The following is a 17516-nucleotide window of genomic DNA, read 5'->3' as shown; positions in this document are numbered from 1 at the left end:
AGAGAGAGGATTAGCATTTTAATGCCTTGTAAAAGTGTATTCATATACTATAGACTATATATACTCTAAATATCTTATATAAATAGTAATTTAAGTATGGTAAAGATATTAAAGCCTTAAAAAGTGCTATTTTATATGGATTACAGAAGGTGGCGGCTGACCTAGGATGGCGGTTGACCCGGGAATTACGTTATATCTTAATGTAAACTTGTCTGGTAAGTTTCATGATAGCCGAGATCCTGCCTGTATATTTTTTTTTGAGGTGTGGCTGGTGACGGAGGATAAATGGAAACAGGAGAGTAACGGTATTTCGCTCAGAGCATTACTCAAATGGTTTGTCTGTTTCCGTGTGCTAAAGTTTGGATTTCAAGGCAATGGTCCATGGGATATATATCAGTGTCCACAATGCCGAAGCCACACATCGCTCACGGACACGTCGATCAACCGAAGTAGTCGCAAGAACCAGTGCGAATTTGATTTCCAGTAAAGAACTTCCACAGCGCTCAATACTTGAGGTATGAAGCTGCCAGATTGGCAAGAGACGGGATCCGATACGATTCAGGGTGGCAATTGGAGGATGGTTCTCCTGACAGATAAAGCCGTACTTCGTACAGAGTACTTTATCATACTCCTTAATTCCGAAGCCAGAGACCCATACGGAATAGTCATAGGTACCACTAGCGGACTGTAATGTGGCGCACTATTAACTTAGCCTTCCAGAGCTTCTCCTTTGAGATTAGCTTTGATTTAATATTGTGGCGGTGCAGCCATTCTACTCCAAGCTCCCTCAGGCTGTTTGCAGCTCACCCGGGGCCGACGTGTCTCGCCTTGATGCATTCGGCTATCTAAATGCTGCTGAGCATTCTAGTAGATATTGAATTTTCATACTATAATTGCTATTTCGCTGTGGATATAAGAAGCACTACTCGGTAATAATTCAGAGAAAAGATTATCGGAGCTAGGAAAAAAAGTAGATCGCTACTAAGGCGAAGGACAGCCTACTGTCGTAATTCACGCTAATCACTGATAGTCTCGAGTCTCCACAAAAGAATGATTCGCTCAGGAGAAAAACAATAACGAATGAGGAGGGCAAAAAAACAGTAGTAATAAGGTACCTTGGTACTAGGAAGTACTCTGTAGATCGATCGTGGAAGCTCATCCTCCTTTTTCTGGATGGTAAGTGGGCAGATACGTCACGACCCGAAGCGAGCTGGCGTGATCCCTTTTCTTGGTCCTCTGTACTTCAGCTTCTATCGATCTCTATCTTTTTACTTCGAGAGTACGGAGCACTTCACATTTAGTTCCTCTACATCTTGATCATCCTTTATCCAATCAATTGCCATCCATCACCGGCCTCTTTTACTCATTTAATCCCCCTTATCGTTCTCTCGCACCGACCCATGCCATACACTGGCCACGCTCATTTTTGACGCAAGTGGCTCTAAATCTACTCAATCCTCGGCTACGTTGCTCTGATCTGATTAAACTCTTCTCAATTCGCATTGTTTTATCATAAACCCATCTTATTGACAACTGATACGGTCTCCCTTCCTTCGTCCGTTCTTATCCTCAATCTTCTCGGAGGTGGGTGCCTCAGTTCCAAGGTATGCAATTAGTCCCACTACCCAAGCGCATCTCCATCTCAGCTCGTCATCACTTCGTGCTTCGCCGATTCGGGATCCCCGCTGCGGAGGTTCCTGAAGGCAACCATCGAAATTAAGCGCCGAAATCCAATGCTCCCACTTGAGCGCCCCCAAACTCTCTTGAACCGAAATACACACTATTGCCGTTGATTGTGTATTTTTCCATTGATCAATTTCTCCCTCATTTTCTTTCCCCCTCTTCTTTCTTGCTCAGGTGTGCATATTTTGTCCTCACCAGCCACAATTCCACGAGAAGAAGGTCACCATTGGCGGTTCTCTAACGTTCTGTAGTAAGGGAATTCTTCACCCGAGGCTTTCCGCTTTGTCCCTCGGACCAGAGCAGCCATGGCCTCGCAGAACATAGAGAACGCAAAGGGTGAATTGAGGCAGCAGGGAGCCATTGAGACGGCGCAAGAGGCCTCCAAAGACCCTCAATCTAAAATCCGACCAGAAGCGGTAGAGAAGGTATTAATCGAGGAAACAAAGAAAGCTGGCTTGCCTGCGTATCAATTCAACCCTGATGCCTCACCTGAAGAGAAAGCCGCCGCTGCAGCAGTAGTGAGTTTTACCTTAATTCTGTCCAGCGTTTGCAGGTAAATGATTGCTAAATCTCTTTCGCCACTCCCCATAGCGAGTACCACCAGGTTTTCACCATGACAAAAAGCCCAAAGCGAAAGCCATTGTTACGGACGTTGTGAGTACACTTAAGGCTCCTAGCACCACATTCTACAATCGAAACGCCTACTGATGACAACCATCCCACAGGACGATGGAACTCCCGACCAATATGACTTGCCCCCTCCAAGATCAGCGTCGGACCTCATCAAGGAAGAAGCTTTGAAACCTGAGGAGGACAAAAAGGAAGACGGTGAAGTCGCCGATGATCTGAGATGGGCGCGCGACCGGACAGGATGGGCTCCGCAGTTCGAAAAGCCGCAGACTGAGGAAGAAAAGGCAGAGGGTACATTGTTAGATTACCAGGACTTTCTGGAGAGCAAACTGGACGATAAGTTCTTTGGAGGTGAGAGAAACTTATGCCATGCCCATGTCTACTCCATGACCGTCACTCTGACAGCAATTTAAGACTGGTATCACAATGCCGGCGTGATTATCTTTGCGTGTTTAGCCTCCTGGCTCGTTGCTGTCTTGGGCGGCGGACTGGGCTGGATCTTCATTGTCATGGCAGCGTGCAGTACGTACTATCGGACATCGATTCGGCGCCTGCGACGAAATTTCCGGGACGACGTCAACCGTGAAATGGCCAAGCAACGCCTAGAGACCGACACCGAGAGTTTGGAATGGATCAACAGTTTCCTGGTCAAATTCTGGCCCATTTATGCTCCCGTCTTGTGCGACTCGATAATCAACTCGGTGGATCAGGTTCTCAGCACTTCGACCCCTGCCATGCTCGATAGTCTGCGACTGAAGACTTTTATCCTGGGTAGCAAGCCTCCGCGACTGGAGCATGTCAAGACCTATCCTAAAACCGAAGTCGACACTGTCATTATGGATTGGAAATTCAGTTTCACGCCGAACGACGTGATGGATTTGACTGCCCGCCAGCTGAAGAACAAGATCAACCCTAAGGTCGTCTTGGAAGTCAGAGTTGGCAAAGGTGTTGTGAGCAAAGGTCTAGACGTGATTGTTGAGGACATGGCTTGCAGCGGTCTCATGAGGGTCAAGGTGAAGCTTCAGATCCCTTTCCCTCACATCGAGCGTGTCGATGTCTGCTTCTTGGAGCGACCGGAGATCGACTATGTCTGCAAACCTCTGGGCGGCGACACTCTTGGCTTCGACATCAACTTCATTCCCGGTCTTGAGAGTTTCATCAAGGAGCAGATTCACGGCAACCTGGCACCCATGATGTACGCCCCGAATGTCTTCCCGATCGAAATTGCCAAGATGCTGGCTGGCAACCCTGTGGACCAGGCTATCGGCGTAGTTGCTGTGACACTCCATGGCGCTAGGCAGTTGAAGAACCCGGATAAATTCGCAGGAACCCCCGACCCTTACGCCGTGGTGTCCCTCAACAATCGTATTGAACTTGGTCGCACGAAGACCGTTCACGATACGGATAGTCCCAGATGGGGAGAAACGATCTATGTTATTATCACATCCTTTGCCGAGTCGCTCACGATCATCCCGTACGACTGGAATGAGTACCGGAAGGATAAAGAACTCGGCACTGCTACTTTCCCATTGGACAGGCTTGAAGAACAACCGGAGCACGAAAGCATCTACCTCGAAGTCATGGCTAGTGGCAGACCACGTGGTGCAGTCCATGCCGATATTCGATTCTTCCCCGTGCTGGAAGGCCGCAAACTGGAGAACGGCGAGACTGAGCCCCCACCGGAACTGAACACTGGTATTGCCCGGTTTACCGTTGAGCAGGCCAAGGATCTAGATTCATCGAAGAGTATGGTTGGCCAACTTAACCCCTATGGCGTTCTTCTGTTGAACGGAAAGGAAATCCACATCACGAAGAAACTGAAGCGCACGAACAACCCTATTTTCCAGGACAGCTCCAAGGAATTCTTGATCACGGACAGAAAGTCGGCTCGCCTGGGACTAATCATCAAAGACGATCGTGATCTCAGAACGGATCCCATTCTTGGTTCGTATCAGATCAAGCTAAATGATATGCTCAAGATGATGGAGAAGGGCCAGAACTGGTTCCATCTTCACGGAGCCAAGACGGGACGCGCTAAGTTGACCTTGCAGTGGAAACCAGTTGCTATCGGTGGCATCTCTGGAAGTGCTGGCTACATTGATCCTATTGGTGTGATGCGCTTCCACTTCAAGAGTGCAACTGATCTTCGGAACCTGGAGAAGATGGGCAAGTCTGATCCATACGTCAGGGTTCTGCTGTCTGGAATTACAAAGGGCCGTACGGTTACTTTCCGAAATAACCTCAACCCTGAGTGGGATGAGGTGGTATATGTCCCTATTCACAGCGCCCGTGAGAAGCTTACTTTGGAGGTTATGGATGAGGAGTCCCTCAACGCTGACCGCAGCCTGGGCTCATTTGAAATCAACGCTTCTGACTACGTTCATGAGAATGAGAACGGCGAGTATGAGACCGACGACGAGAAGCAGCTCATCTCAAGTCCTCTTCGCTTGGGCCACCGTGAAAAGGGTGTTCTCAACTACACCGTTGCATTCTACCCGGCTGTGCCTGTAGTTAACCCTGAGGATGAGGAAGAAGAGGAAGCTGAGGAGATGGAAGGTCTCGATGTCCCAGCAGTGAGGAAGAGTATCGACTCTAGGCGCAAAAGCTCTCATTCCAAGAACCCTAGCGTCGATTCTAAGGCGTCAAAATCCACCGCCAATGGCCAAAACGGTGCTGCGACAAACGGTACTACGACTAATGGTGATGAACTCAAGGTACCTAACCGCACCGGTAGCTTCTCAACCGCCAGGGACTCCGAAGTCATGTCCGTCAGGTCTATCAAGGAAGTGCCCAAGACATACATTGGCCCAGAGGATCTTTCTAAATATGGTATTTCCCCCATAGCCCTGTTTCTTTTCGTTTGAGGGATCTACGACGCAGGTTGCTTACACATCTACAGAGTCTGGTTTCTTGGTGTTCAAGTTCCACGAGGCTCAGCTCTCTCGATCGAATGTGCAGTTGGAGGTTCTGATGGACGACCACATGTTCCCGTCATACTCGACACCTAAGATCCGCTCAAAAGCTGCCAAGCTCGTTGATGGTTTGTCACCCGAGGGTAAATCTAGGGGAAAAGAGGCTGACTCCTATTAGTTGGAGATGCTTTCGTACGTGAATTGGAATTCTCCAAGATCACTCTTCGTCTGGTGGACAAGAACGATGCCAAGGACGACAGCGACGAACACACAGTTGCGAAGCTGACTGGCGATACACTTCCTACACTGCAGCGTATTCTGGTAAATTCACCACTGATTAAGCATTATCTCTCTCTCTCTCTCTTTGGGAGATAGTTAACTGACTAGTTGCAGTACACGCCCACTGAACTTGTTCTGCGGTCGAACGACGGGGAGGTGAGCAAGGTGACAGTCAGTGCCAGGTACATCCCTGTGAAAATGAAGCTTGACCCGTCGGAGAGCATTAATAACATGGGTAACCTTCGTGTGAATGTCCTGGATGCCGCCGAGCTTCCCTCTGCAGACCGCAATGGCTTCAGCGACCCTTACTGCAAATTCAGACTGGATGATAAGGAGGTTTTCAAGACCAAGGTGCAGAAGAAGACTCTTCACCCTGCATGGAACGAATTCTTCGAGGTTCCCATCAAGTCTCGAATTGGGGCCAAATTCCGCGTGGACGTGTACGACTGGGATTTTGGTGACAAGGCCGACTACCTAGGCGGTGCCAACATCAACCTCGAAATGCTGGAGCCTTTCCACAGCCAGGAGGTTACGTTGACACTCGACGGCAAGTCGGGAGCCATCCGGCTGAACCTGCTTTTCAAGTCAAACTATGTCATGCGGTCCCGTCAAGGATCCTCCACATTCTCTGGTACTTTCGCAACACCCGGCAAGATCGTTGGCGCCCCCGTCAAAGGAGTCGGCTTTGTCGGCGGTAACGTCATCAAGGGTGCATCTTTCCTGAAGCATGGTATCATGTCGCGGTTCAAGGGGGATGATTCGTCGAGTGATGAGATCCCGGAGGAGCCAGAAGAAGTCTCGAAGACGGAGACAACCCAGACACCATCGGCCATCCTGGTCGACGGTGCGACACCACCAAGCTCGACTCCCAACTCATTACAGCACGCGCGAACCCGAAGCGTGGTGTCGCACTTTGGTGACCGATTGGGCATTGGTGGCAGTGCTGGCAAGGGAGAGACCGGCACGGCGACGATCACCGTGGTGTCTGCCAGCAACTACCCTCCATCATCCAACGTCCGAGTCATAATCAAGGCGCTCGGTCCTAAGGGTGCCAAGGAGGTACTCAAGACCAAGGCCATCAAGGCCAGTGGCGGCGGGCCGGTGCAGTTTGACGCCTCGCACGAGACTTGCCGGGTGCACAACACCACAGCAGACGCGCAGTACCAGGTTCGCGTCGTCGACCACTCGACATTCGGATCAGACAGCACTCTGGGCGAGGCTCTGTTCTTTGTGGACGACCAGGGCTCCGTGGCTGGGCAAGAGAAGCAGGTTAAGGTGGGCATTGGGGTCGTGTGCATCCGCAGCAGTTTCTCGCAGCCGGAATCGAGCCTGCGGCCTGGAACTGCGCACTCCAACAACAATGATGCGTCGTCGGAGCTGATGGACAGTCCTGACTCGAAGAAGATGGGCAGACGAAGCTTCCTCAGCAAGAGGAGCGTGAGTGGGGCATAAAGGTCTGTCGGTTTGAGAGGGAAGGTTGGATATGTGGATGATTCTAAATTTCTATTGTTTATCGTTCTTCTTACTGGGTTTGTGTGATGATATATCCCTCGTGGTTAGCGGTAGCGTTTGAATGTATTGACCTGGGCATCTACTCTGATAGAATCGATGTAGTCACGATAACGTGGAACGGGCGACTCGCTCGGATGCCAGTCCCGATGGCGATGTAACTGTGGAAAAGATACCCGACGTGGCTGATCAGCTCCTTGCTATTCAGCCTTAAGAATTGACCTGTGTCTCTTAAGCTATCGTGTTTTGCAGAGGACGGATGATTCTAATCCTACGGTAATAGGTAAGGTAAGGAAGGACCTGCAGCTTTCCGACAGGTTGACGGTCGGTCAAAGACAGCCTGACAGTAACACCACCAACTTGGGTTTCGTAGAAAAATGTAACTATTTACACGTAGGGAACAGAGCACACAGCACGTCAAAGAAGAGTCTTCCCTCAATCCTATTCTTCGGTGTGGGGGTTCTAGATCGTGCACCCATGGGTTTTACTTTCTGATAGTGAGACAGGGCTGTGGATTGTGGGCTGTGAGACAGGGGATTAATGGCCCATAGGCTATTGATTTTCTGGCACGTCCAGGATTCTATTAGTATTACGGAGTAGGATTATGATGGCGCTGTGGGTTTGAATTGGGCTGGTGGATGGTACCGCCGTACGCCGTACCAGAAACTAATTTCGACTTTTAAGCAGATGTCGTGAGGTAAATTTAGCAATGATAAAATATCTAACTCCCTTATCTACCCACACAGTAGTCTATCTATTCGGTACCTGATGACTGTAAAGACCGATTGGGATGGTCCCTGTTCGCCACAGACAGGGTGTCAACTACTACTACCTATTGAGTGGAAGGACGGGAGTGATCCGATCACTGACTGAACGTTTTGGACTCTCTTGAAGCGATAGAACATCTGTACGCAGGGTGTCTGCTGTTAACATACGTGTATTATGTACGGAGTATCTACTCCGTACTCCTGGATAATGGACGAGGGTCTGTGGGGCAAAGAGAGTGAACCCTGAAAAGGGGGAGCTTATTGCCTGGCTGAGGTCTAGAATAAAATAGAGGTGTCTACAACAAATACCGAGTTCAGCCGGTTTCAATGCGCTGCAGTTTGTCAAGTGTCAGGGGCCAGATGGAGGCTGCTCATAGGGGAGTATAAGGTACCTATAAGGTACCTATTTGGTGATGGCTGCCAATTGACAAGTCAAGATTCAAGCAGAGATACCTTAGGCAGAAAATGCTTCTAAGAATAATCGGGAGGCAAAGATAGCGGTGTATCCACAGAAGACAGAGAATGTTCAGAATACGGTACTGTACTTTACATTCCTGTACAAACGCCCCTGACGCTCGGATATCGCAGCTTCGTCATCCAATCAAACCACCGCATTTGTCCATTCCTGTCTCCTGTACTGGGAAACGGACAGAATCCGTACGGTGTCTTACTGAAACCCCACTGGGAGGGAAAAAAAGGCAACATCATCGTCATCGTCCCGCATAGCTAATAAATAACAGCAGTAATAATAGCACAATAATAAGACCTGCGACCAAGTTGGCAGCAAGCTTGACCGTTCTTCGACATTTATATTAGTTAACCAGCATCCCTCTCTTCTTCTCATCTCTTCTCTTGTGTTTCTCTCTCCTGCGTCAAATACCATCTCCCTACCTACCTTACTCCACTGTGACAGTCTCTCAACCAGGAAAAAAAATGTATGTGTTTCCCTGTCTTCCCAAGGTACCTAGGTACCTTCACCAACCGTACCTCGACCCTCTCCCTGATTATTACCTACCTGCTTGTTGTATTGCCAATGACGGCAGCTTGTCGACATCCTGCTGCCCCTCGCTCTCTCCATCGATCGACACTCTTCCCCCCGTGGCAACTTTGTCTGGATTTTGAACAAAACCCACCTTCCTGATCCTCTTCATACCTGTTTGCCCGCTTAAATCAAGCTTCGTGTCCTCTCTCGCTTTCGTCTCCCGCCCGTTTAACTCTCTACTTTCCCACCAAAGACTGTCGTCACTAACTCGGCCTCCTTGAACACTTAGTGAGCGGACTTTGACCACATCGATAAGCTCTGTTCTTCGAGTGGATATCTACGTCTCCATTTGTCTACCCCTTAGAATTCACCCGCGAAATCATCATTCACAATGGCAACCAAAGCTTTGCCTACTCACCTCAGAGCTCCCGCCAATGAGGCCTCCAATAATGGCTCATTCGGAAAGCACCACGCAAAATCCCAGTCTCACATGGTAAGTTGATCATCTTGCAGTCGCGTTTTCTCTCGACGCAGAATCGGAACGTGGCACGAGAAGCTTTCCGAGTGCTCTAGAATCGCACCTTAGTTAATGTTGGAAGGAGGTGCTGGAGAGCTGAGCTTCCTAGTTTCAGCCACAACCACCTCGCCGTGCTTAAATACTTCACCCTGTCTTTCCTTCGATTTGCGACATAGTTCATGCATTTTTTTTTCTATTCTACCACAATAAGCTCTCTTTATATCATTGCCCCTTTTGTCAACTTTGCTACAATCATTATTCCCATTGATCGAGCTCCCTTTATCATTTCCAATTTGATAGCTGCAGCGATACCCGTATCAGCATGCCTCTCTTTTCTTCTTCTTCTTCTTCTTCTTCTTCTGCAAATAAGCTGACCCAATTCCCTCGTGCGCAGGCCTTCGAGAATGCCTCCACCAGTGTCGCTGCTTCTCAGATGCGTAACGCTCTGAATGCGCTTGCCGAGACCGTTCCCGACCCCGAAGAGAAGAAGCGCTTCGAGGCCGAGATGGACAACTTCTTCGCTCTCTTCCGCAGATTCCTCAACGACAAGGCCAAGGGCAATGTCGTCAACTGGGACCGCATCAACCCTCCTGCGCCCAACCAGGTCGTCGACTACAATGACCTGGGCGCCGAGGCCTCGGTGGAGTTCCTGAACAAGCTGGCCGTCGTCAAGCTCAACGGTGGTCTTGGTACCTCCATGGGTTGCGTGGGCCCCAAGTCCGTCATTGAAGTCCGTGAAGGCATGTCCTTCTTGGATTTGTCCGTTCGTCAGATTGAGCACCTGAACCGTACCTACAACGTCAACGTGCCCTTCGTTCTGATGAACTCGTTCAACACCGACCAGGACACCCAGTCCATCATCAAGAAGTACCAAGGCCACAACGTCGACATCATCACCTTCAACCAGTCCCGCTACCCTCGTATCATCAAGGACTCTCTCCTCCCCGCTCCCAAGAGCTTTGACGCTCCTCTGCAGGACTGGTACCCTCCCGGTCACGGTGACGTTTTTGAGTCGCTGTACAACTCGGGCACTCTGGACAAGCTGCTCGAGCGTGGTGTTGAGTACATCTTCCTCTCCAATGCCGACAACCTCGGCGCCGTTGTGGATCTCCGGATTTTGCAGCACATGGCGGACACTGGTGCCGAGTACATTATGGAGTTGACCGACAAGACCAAGGCCGACGTCAAGGGTGGTACCATCATTGACTACGAGGGTAAGGCCCGTCTGCTCGAAATCGCCCAGGTGCCCAAGGAGCACGTCAACGAGTTCAAGTCCATCAAGAAGTTCAAGTACTTCAACACCAACAACATCTGGATGAGCCTCCGCGCCATCAAGCGTGTTGTTGAGGAGAACGAGTTGGAGATGGAGATCATTGCCAATGAGAAGTCCATCCCCGCCGACAAGAAGGGCGAGGCCGACCAGGCCATCTACCAGCTGGAGACCGCCGTCGGTGCGGCCATCCGCCACTTCAAGAACGCTCACGGTGTGAACGTTCCCCGTCGCCGTTTCCTGCCCGTCAAGACTTGCTCCGATCTCTTGCTGGTCAAGTCGGATCTCTACCGTCTCGAGCACGGTCAGCTCGTCATGGACCCCAACCGTTTCGGCGGTGTCCCCGTCATCAAGCTTGGATCGGACTTCAAGAAGGTGTCGGACTTCCAAAAGCGCATCCCCAGCATTCCTCGCATCGTCGAGCTGGACCACCTCACAATCACCGGTGCTGTCAACCTCGGCCGCAATGTCACCCTGAAGGGTACCGTCATCATCGTCGCCACCGAGGGCAGCACGATCGACATTCCCCCTGGTTCGGTCCTGGAGAACTGTGTGGTCCAGGGCAGCTTGAGAATCCTGGAGCACTAAATGAAACGAGGTTCATTTGCATCTCTTCTACCCTTGATAATTTTTTGTTTTTGTTTTTCCAGCTCACCTCGCATATCCGGTTGCCGCCATTGTGGGTGAGGGGAGTGGCTGTCGGGCAGCGTGGGTCAATAGAACTGTGTTAGAAGCGGGCTGACTTCCTCTGGGTATTTTGGGTGGTTCGTTGAGAGGTCTGGTTGACTGAAAGTGCCAGGAAAGCACATTGTGCCTACGCATGACGCATGGTTCTTGTGGTGTGTGCAAACCTTGTTTCGGCAGTGCAGCAATTGCTGGTGTTCTTCTCTTCTTACTGTTATTTAATTGTATCGCTTGTGAAGCCACTCCTGGTTGAATGGAGTTTCTGAGCGAGGGTGATTCATTGAAGACTTTATCTCTACTGGTATCGTCCGCTAGCTGGACATCATAATGGCAAACCAAAACTTGTGCACATTCCGTGGCTAGAAGTAGTGTCAATTGTATCTATTTATCTATTGCCTTGTTACCTTGTCAAATGTCCTGGTGCATTCTATATCTGCAACGTCCGACAATCCTAGGGAATCTCAGATGGCACCAGACTGGTCACTGAGCGGCGGAGGAGATGGATCCCGAACAGCTCACGTTTCGGGGGGGGGGGGATTAATTGGAACTCCCAGAGTCGTCGGGATCAAGTTCCTGGTGCTCGGTCACGTCGTTATCCAAACGTCATGTGGAGGCGAAATGCAGCCAATTTTGATGCGGACTTGAGCGTTCTATGCTGACGATTAGCATGACTCTCGCTCGAGGCGGCCCAGAGAAAACGAAATCCTGCATCCTGCGTCTTCTACCCTTGTTAACCCCATGCCTCGACATGAATGATCCAACGTCAACACCTCGCCAGATAGTCCCCGGCCGGGTACAGACCTCGCCCACTTCGCCGACATCAGACAGTCCCCCTCAGGGAAGCCAAGCGTCGCCGACGAGTTCATGGAAGAAACGCGTGTCGACGGCGTGTTTGGCATGTAAGAAGTCAAAGCGAAAGGTGGGAGGGCGCCCCCTTACTTTTCATTTTCGCTCGTCTGGACCGAACCGCTCCAACCTTCTGGACATGGACACGGACATGGCTGACAATGCAGCGAAGTGCTCCGGGGTACCTCCCTGCGACAACTGCCGCGCCTTCAACCGCGTGTGCATCTTCGACGAGTCACTCGACCAGCGCCGGCGCGTCGCCCAGAAACGCACCGCCGAGGAACTCAACTACCACCGGGACATGCTCAACGATCTCTTCCGGGTGATCCGCACCGCGGACGAGCCTCACGCACTCAAGCTGCTGGAGATCATCCGCAAGAACGCAACCGCCGAGGAGATCCGCGCGTTCATCGACGAGACGCTCATCCGGCTGGACGGGGAGGGCCGGGGCGCGGGCTATGGCCAGGCGGTGCAGAAGCTCGAGGATGTGCGGCGGACGATCGATGTCGAGGGGGCGGATCCCAGCTTCCGGCGGAAGGTCATGGACATCCATTATCTGTGCGATGAGGCGCCGTGGAAGGTGCCTGCGAAGCCGTGGACGAGTGTCACGGAGGATGAGGACCTCGTTTCGCACCTGGTCTCGTTGTATTTTACGTGGGATTATCCGTTCCATGCGTTTTTGGACCGCGATGTCTTCCTGGCGCATATGGCAAGGGGGAGGGAGGATTCGGACTTTTGCAGTCCGTTTCTGGTGAATGCGTTGTTGGCAAATGCTTGTGTGCGTTCTCTCTTGTTCTGTCCTGTTTTTCCCGCGTGGAGGTTGGTTTTATATTGGGGCGAGGTGATTGCTGACCGTGACGAGACAGCACTTCTCCGAGTTCTCCGAGGCGTATGTCGTGCCGGGCGACTTGGTGACCAAGGGCGCGGACTTTTTGTCGGAAGCGGAGAGGCTGAGGGAGGAGGACTCTCCAAAGCTCAGTCTGGCGTACCTGCAGGGGACGTTGCTGTTGTATGAAAAGTGGGTGCTTCTCTGTCTTGTTGAATGTCCTGCTCTGCTGATGCGACAGATACTCCATCTCCGGGAACGATGACCTCGGATACCTTATGCTGCATCAGGCCATCCGGGCCGGCGAGTCTCTTGGTCTCTTTGGCCCGAAATGCTTGAAGTTTGACCACACCACGCCCGAGATGGATATCTCTATCAGGCGGACGGCCTGGGGGCTGTTCCAGATCGATACGTAAGTCCGAAGATTCGAACTGTGAACCTGACGAAAATCTGACAGAATGCATAGCGTGGTGCATACTGGCTTCCTCAGGCCCAGTCTCATCGCCAAAGTCAACGTGGACCGGATCGGTCGAGAGGACGACGGAGCCAGCCTGTGGACGCCGTATCCGTCTCACCGAGCTGCTCGTCCAGCCTACCTCAACCAGTACTTTGACGAGTCGTGCAATCTGTGTGAGATTGCGCGCGACATCTCCCGGGTCTTGTTCGCTGACGACCAGAGCCACGCGTCGACCGCATATCGGCGCCAGACAAAGGACGACCTGTACGAGCGGCTGCGTCGCTGGCACAACGCCTTACCGGACGTCTTCGATCCCGGACGACGGCCTCCACCGCATATCATCCTGCTGCGGCTGCGATACTTTACCCTGGTCATCAATCTGTTCTCGTGCAGTTCGTCCACCGACGATACCTCCAGCCTCGCGTCGAACGCGCCGAAAACCCCTGAGAGCCCGCCGCGACAGAGTCCCATCGGCAGATACAACGCCTGGGAAATCACGCAGTCGGCCGCCCGCGGCATCTCGTCTTTGACGCGGCTCCATCGACGTGAGTACGGCATGAGCCGGGCGCATCACTTCGCCATGTACGCAATCAACCTGGCCCTGTTCGCCATGCTGGAGCAGGAGTCCTTTGATATCCTGGACTCAGACTTCCTGTCGCTTGCCAGCTCCTTCTCGATCATTGCGAGCCGGTCGTACCTCGGTCGGAGCCTGTTTCATCTCTTCCGACAGTCGGTCCGGGCCAAGTCGCAAGGGCGCCGCATTCGCCAGTCAAGTTCGGTGTCGGACGAGCTCAAGGATCTGTTCGATGAGGAGACCCCGATCAACGAGCCGACGCGCTGGGATGAGTACGCTGAGGGTCTACAGAAGCTGAAGGAGGATGAGCGGTACCATGGGACTGGGGAAGGGGAGCTTGGGCTACAGGATTATCCGGGACTGGGACTGTTCGATATGCTGGATCGCTACGAGAGCCTGAGTCTAGGCAAGGATGAGATTGTCCCTGAGCGACGGAAGCCGAGTGGGTGTTGATTGCTGATCTGGGGGGCGTTGATAACATGACAGCATCACTCTATGGATGGGCCAAAGGGGTGAGCCAAGGCTGCATCAGGAGAAAAGCAGAAGAAATCATTAACATTGGGCGACCGACGACGACGAGGGCAACAGTAACCAGAGTCACCGACTAATTGGATGCATTTCAGCCAACGGTACAAACAGAGGTTCTTCTGTCGAGAGCATTGGGGGAGCCCATTGACGTCAACATGATCCATCAGCGGATGATCCACCAAAACGCTTGCGAGTCGCCAACGCCGTGGCGAAATCTATTTCTTGTGAGTTCATCCTGAAGCTGTGCTCCTCAGTTTTAGTTGCTCGACATTCTGATCAGGATATATCCTTTTTTGTTTTCTTTTCCCTTTCGAATTACTTGAGAGAAACTCACTGCCTCGACGAGACACGACCCTCACTATTCGCATGGATTGTACGAAACAAAGGACCCTATCTGCTGCGAATGAAATCCCTAGCCTAGAGCCTGTCTCTCGATGTATCTGCATCTGCCATGGAAGACTTCTCCGATATCTATCAATCTACCGAACTGAATCCATCTGCCGAGAGTAACAGCGTCAGCTTCGAACCCGACCAGCCTGTTCCGAACGGTCTCCCGTCCGCTTTACACTGGCAAGGCTTGTCCTTGAGCCCTGGCACACCTCAATCTGGCTACTATCTATATCCCAATCAATACGACAGGCCTGCGTTTCCGCACCAGTCCTCCACCTCATCCTCGGGAAGAGATGGGACTGCCGCAGGGGTGGGCCCGGGTGTGGCTAAGGTAGCGATCCCCCGAGCTGCGCCGTACAGCATCCATTCGCAGCGTCGCCGGTCGGCGCGAGCCTGCGAGCCTTGCAGACAGCGCAAGATCAAGTGCGACGGCAACAAGCCTGTTTGTCGACAATGTCACGAGCACCATGTCACCTGTTCCTATCTGGAAGTGAAGCGGGTGCGCGATCAGAAGCAGTTGGAGATCTTGTCGCACCAAGTCAAAGCGTACGAGAGTTTACTGCGGGATTTGGAGATGGAGGTGGACGCGAACGCTGCGCGACGCATTAGGAGGACTCTCAAGACTTCCAGCCGCGGGGACAAAGAGGACGGTGCGCTATCGGACAGCTCCAGCTCGTCGGCCGGGTCGCTCAACGCCATCGACCTGGTCGAAGAGGACCTGAACCGCAGCCACAGGACGCGAGCGTCCGGGTACTTTGGGAAAAACTCCGAGGTGTCCTGGATGCAGAAGCTGGAGGACGAAGCTGAGAACCGTAGTCGCATGTTCGACGGGAATTTCGAGACTCTGGGTCTCGAAGAGCAACAACACCTGCAGCAGAAGAACGATGTCTCCATCGCGACGATGAGTTACCACCTCGATGATCTGAGTATCCCGCTTATGGACGATGTCGACCCGTATGACCTGCCGCCGAAGGAGCTCGCGGACCGGTTCTTCGCGGCGTACATGGAGTCTGTGCATCCGGGGTTCGAGGTGATTAGGAAGACCATCTTTGCGACCCAGTACCGGCAGTTTTTCAGTCAGCCGTCCAAGCCGCCGCGACGATGGCTGGCGATCTTGAATATGACCTTTGCCTTGGGTTGCCGGTATTGTCTCTTGTTGAACGATACCGCCAATATCGGAAACGATGAGGACTGGGACGACCTCGTCTACTTTAACCGCGCTCGGAAACTGTGTCTGGGCGAGACCGCGCTCTTTGATCATACCGATCTACAGCAGATCCAGGTGGAGATATTAGTGGCCCTGTACCTGCTGACCTTGGGCCAAATCAACCGGGCCTCCAACTTTGCCAGCATGACCTTCCGCTCCGCGCTGTCGCTGGGAATCAACCTGCGGTTTGAGGACGACCGAACGCACCACGCGTCCAAGGAAGCCCGCAGCCGGCTGTGGTGGTCCATCTACGTGGTTGAGCATCTCCTGACAGCCACGACAGGACGCGCTTCCTGCGTCAGCGAAAGCCTCAGCGCCGCACCGCTCCCCGTTCCCTTTGAAGAAGAGAACTTCGACAAACCGCACGCCCTGCAGCTCTTCCAGAACCCCTCGATGCGGGCCAGCCATCTGAAGCTCACCCTTCTCGAGACAGACGAAGAAGCCCACTCGAAAGCGCAGTGGCTTGCCAGCTGCGAGCCCAGCCCCTCGCTCTTTTTCCATTGTCTGGTCGACCTTTGCGCCATCACCCAGGCCGTCATCAACAAGGTTTACAGTATCCAAGGTCTCCGCGACACAGCCAGCCAACTCGAACAGCGCGTCCGCAAATACTCCGCAAAACTGGACGCCTGGATGGCCCAGCTACCCCCCGTCTACCGCTTCACCTCACAGCCACATCCACACGATACTCTGCACCTTCCCGACGACGGCTTTATGCGCGAACGCGTCTGCCTCGCGATCGCCTACTACAGCGCTCGCATCACCATCAGCCGACCCTGTCTCAGCCGTTCAAACCCCAAGTCCTCCAAAGAACCCTCCTCCCCTTCCGCCTCCCCAGACGCACCCAATCCAAAATCTACCTCCCGCTCAATGTCCACCACTACCACTACCACCAACGAACCCAGCTGCGGGCCCAACGACAGCAGCGGCAACACCAGCGGCACCACAAACAACAGCACCACCGGCAGCAACCGCCGCACAAGCCTCTCCGCCTCCTGTCTCCGCGCCGCCTGCACCCTCATCTCCATCCTCCCCGAGACCCCCGACCCCGCCTGGCTCCTCCGCTTCTCCCCCTGGTGGAGCATCCTCCACTACCTAGTGCAAGCTACCACCGCCCTTTTGCTGGGTTTGGCGTCGTCTACCCCCCTTCCCGAGACCGCCGCCCCCGACACCGCGGCCGTCATCCGCTGCACCAAGAAGTCCCTCCGCTGGCTGCATGCTATGGGGGCGGTTTATGCCGCGAGTCGGAGGGCGTTCATCCTTTGCGATAGCTTCATAAGGAGGATTGCGCCCAGTTTGGGTGTTGACGTGGGCGATCTGCCCGATGTGGCGCAGTTGCCTGCCTTGTCTACGCCGAATCCTGCCAATGCGACTACTCCGAGTTTTACTTTTATGCCGGGTGGCAATGGTAATGGAAATGGAGGAGAGGCGTCGGATGCCGCGTGGGGTTGATCATTG

The 17516-nt window shown here is 52.7% G+C and overlaps 4 protein-coding genes across 4 annotated transcripts; all 4 read left to right on the top strand.

Annotated features, from left to right (window-relative positions):
- The first annotated feature begins 762 nt into the window (after positions 1 to 762).
- On the top strand, positions 763 to 7097 carry AFUA_7G01840 (uncharacterized protein). The gene is made up of 7 exons (XM_077805154.1): positions 763 to 2201; positions 2275 to 2337; positions 2409 to 2664; positions 2728 to 5142; positions 5213 to 5353; positions 5404 to 5546; positions 5619 to 7097. Exons 1-7 carry the CDS (start codon positions 1989 to 1991, stop codon positions 6954 to 6956), a joined length of 4569 nt encoding a protein of 1522 aa, XP_077661283.1. The 5' UTR covers positions 763 to 1988; the 3' UTR covers positions 6957 to 7097.
- A 2109-nt stretch (positions 7098 to 9206) lies between these two features.
- Positions 9207 to 11137, top strand: ugp1 (UTP glucose-1-phosphate uridylyltransferase; the record flags this gene model as incomplete). The annotated part of the gene is made up of 1 exon (XM_741656.2): positions 9207 to 11137. Exon 1 carries the CDS (start codon positions 9602 to 9604, stop codon positions 11135 to 11137), a length of 1536 nt encoding a protein of 511 aa, XP_746749.1. The 5' UTR covers positions 9207 to 9601.
- An 844-nt stretch (positions 11138 to 11981) lies between these two features.
- AFUA_7G01820 (Zn(II)2Cys6 transcription factor) lies at positions 11982 to 14389 on the top strand (the record flags this gene model as incomplete). Its single annotated transcript, XM_741657.1, has 4 exons — positions 11982 to 12857; positions 12946 to 13097; positions 13147 to 13317; positions 13372 to 14389. 4 exons carry the CDS (start codon positions 11982 to 11984, stop codon positions 14387 to 14389), a joined length of 2217 nt encoding a protein of 738 aa, XP_746750.1.
- A 526-nt stretch (positions 14390 to 14915) lies between these two features.
- On the top strand, positions 14916 to 17510 carry AFUA_7G01810 (Zn(II)2Cys6 transcription factor; the record flags this gene model as incomplete). The annotated part of the gene is made up of 1 exon (XM_741658.1): positions 14916 to 17510. The coding sequence occupies one exon, from the start codon at positions 14916 to 14918 to the stop codon at positions 17508 to 17510; it is 2595 nt and encodes an 864-aa protein (XP_746751.1).
- Between the last annotated feature and the right edge of the window lie 6 nt (positions 17511 to 17516).

Source organism: Aspergillus fumigatus, chromosome 7 (assembly GCF_000002655.1).
Source record: "Aspergillus fumigatus Af293 chromosome 7, whole genome shotgun sequence".
Classification (NCBI taxonomy): domain Eukaryota; kingdom Fungi; phylum Ascomycota; class Eurotiomycetes; order Eurotiales; family Aspergillaceae; genus Aspergillus; species Aspergillus fumigatus.
Note: the sequence above shows the minus strand (reverse complement) of the source record. Positions and strands in the feature narration are given on the sequence as shown.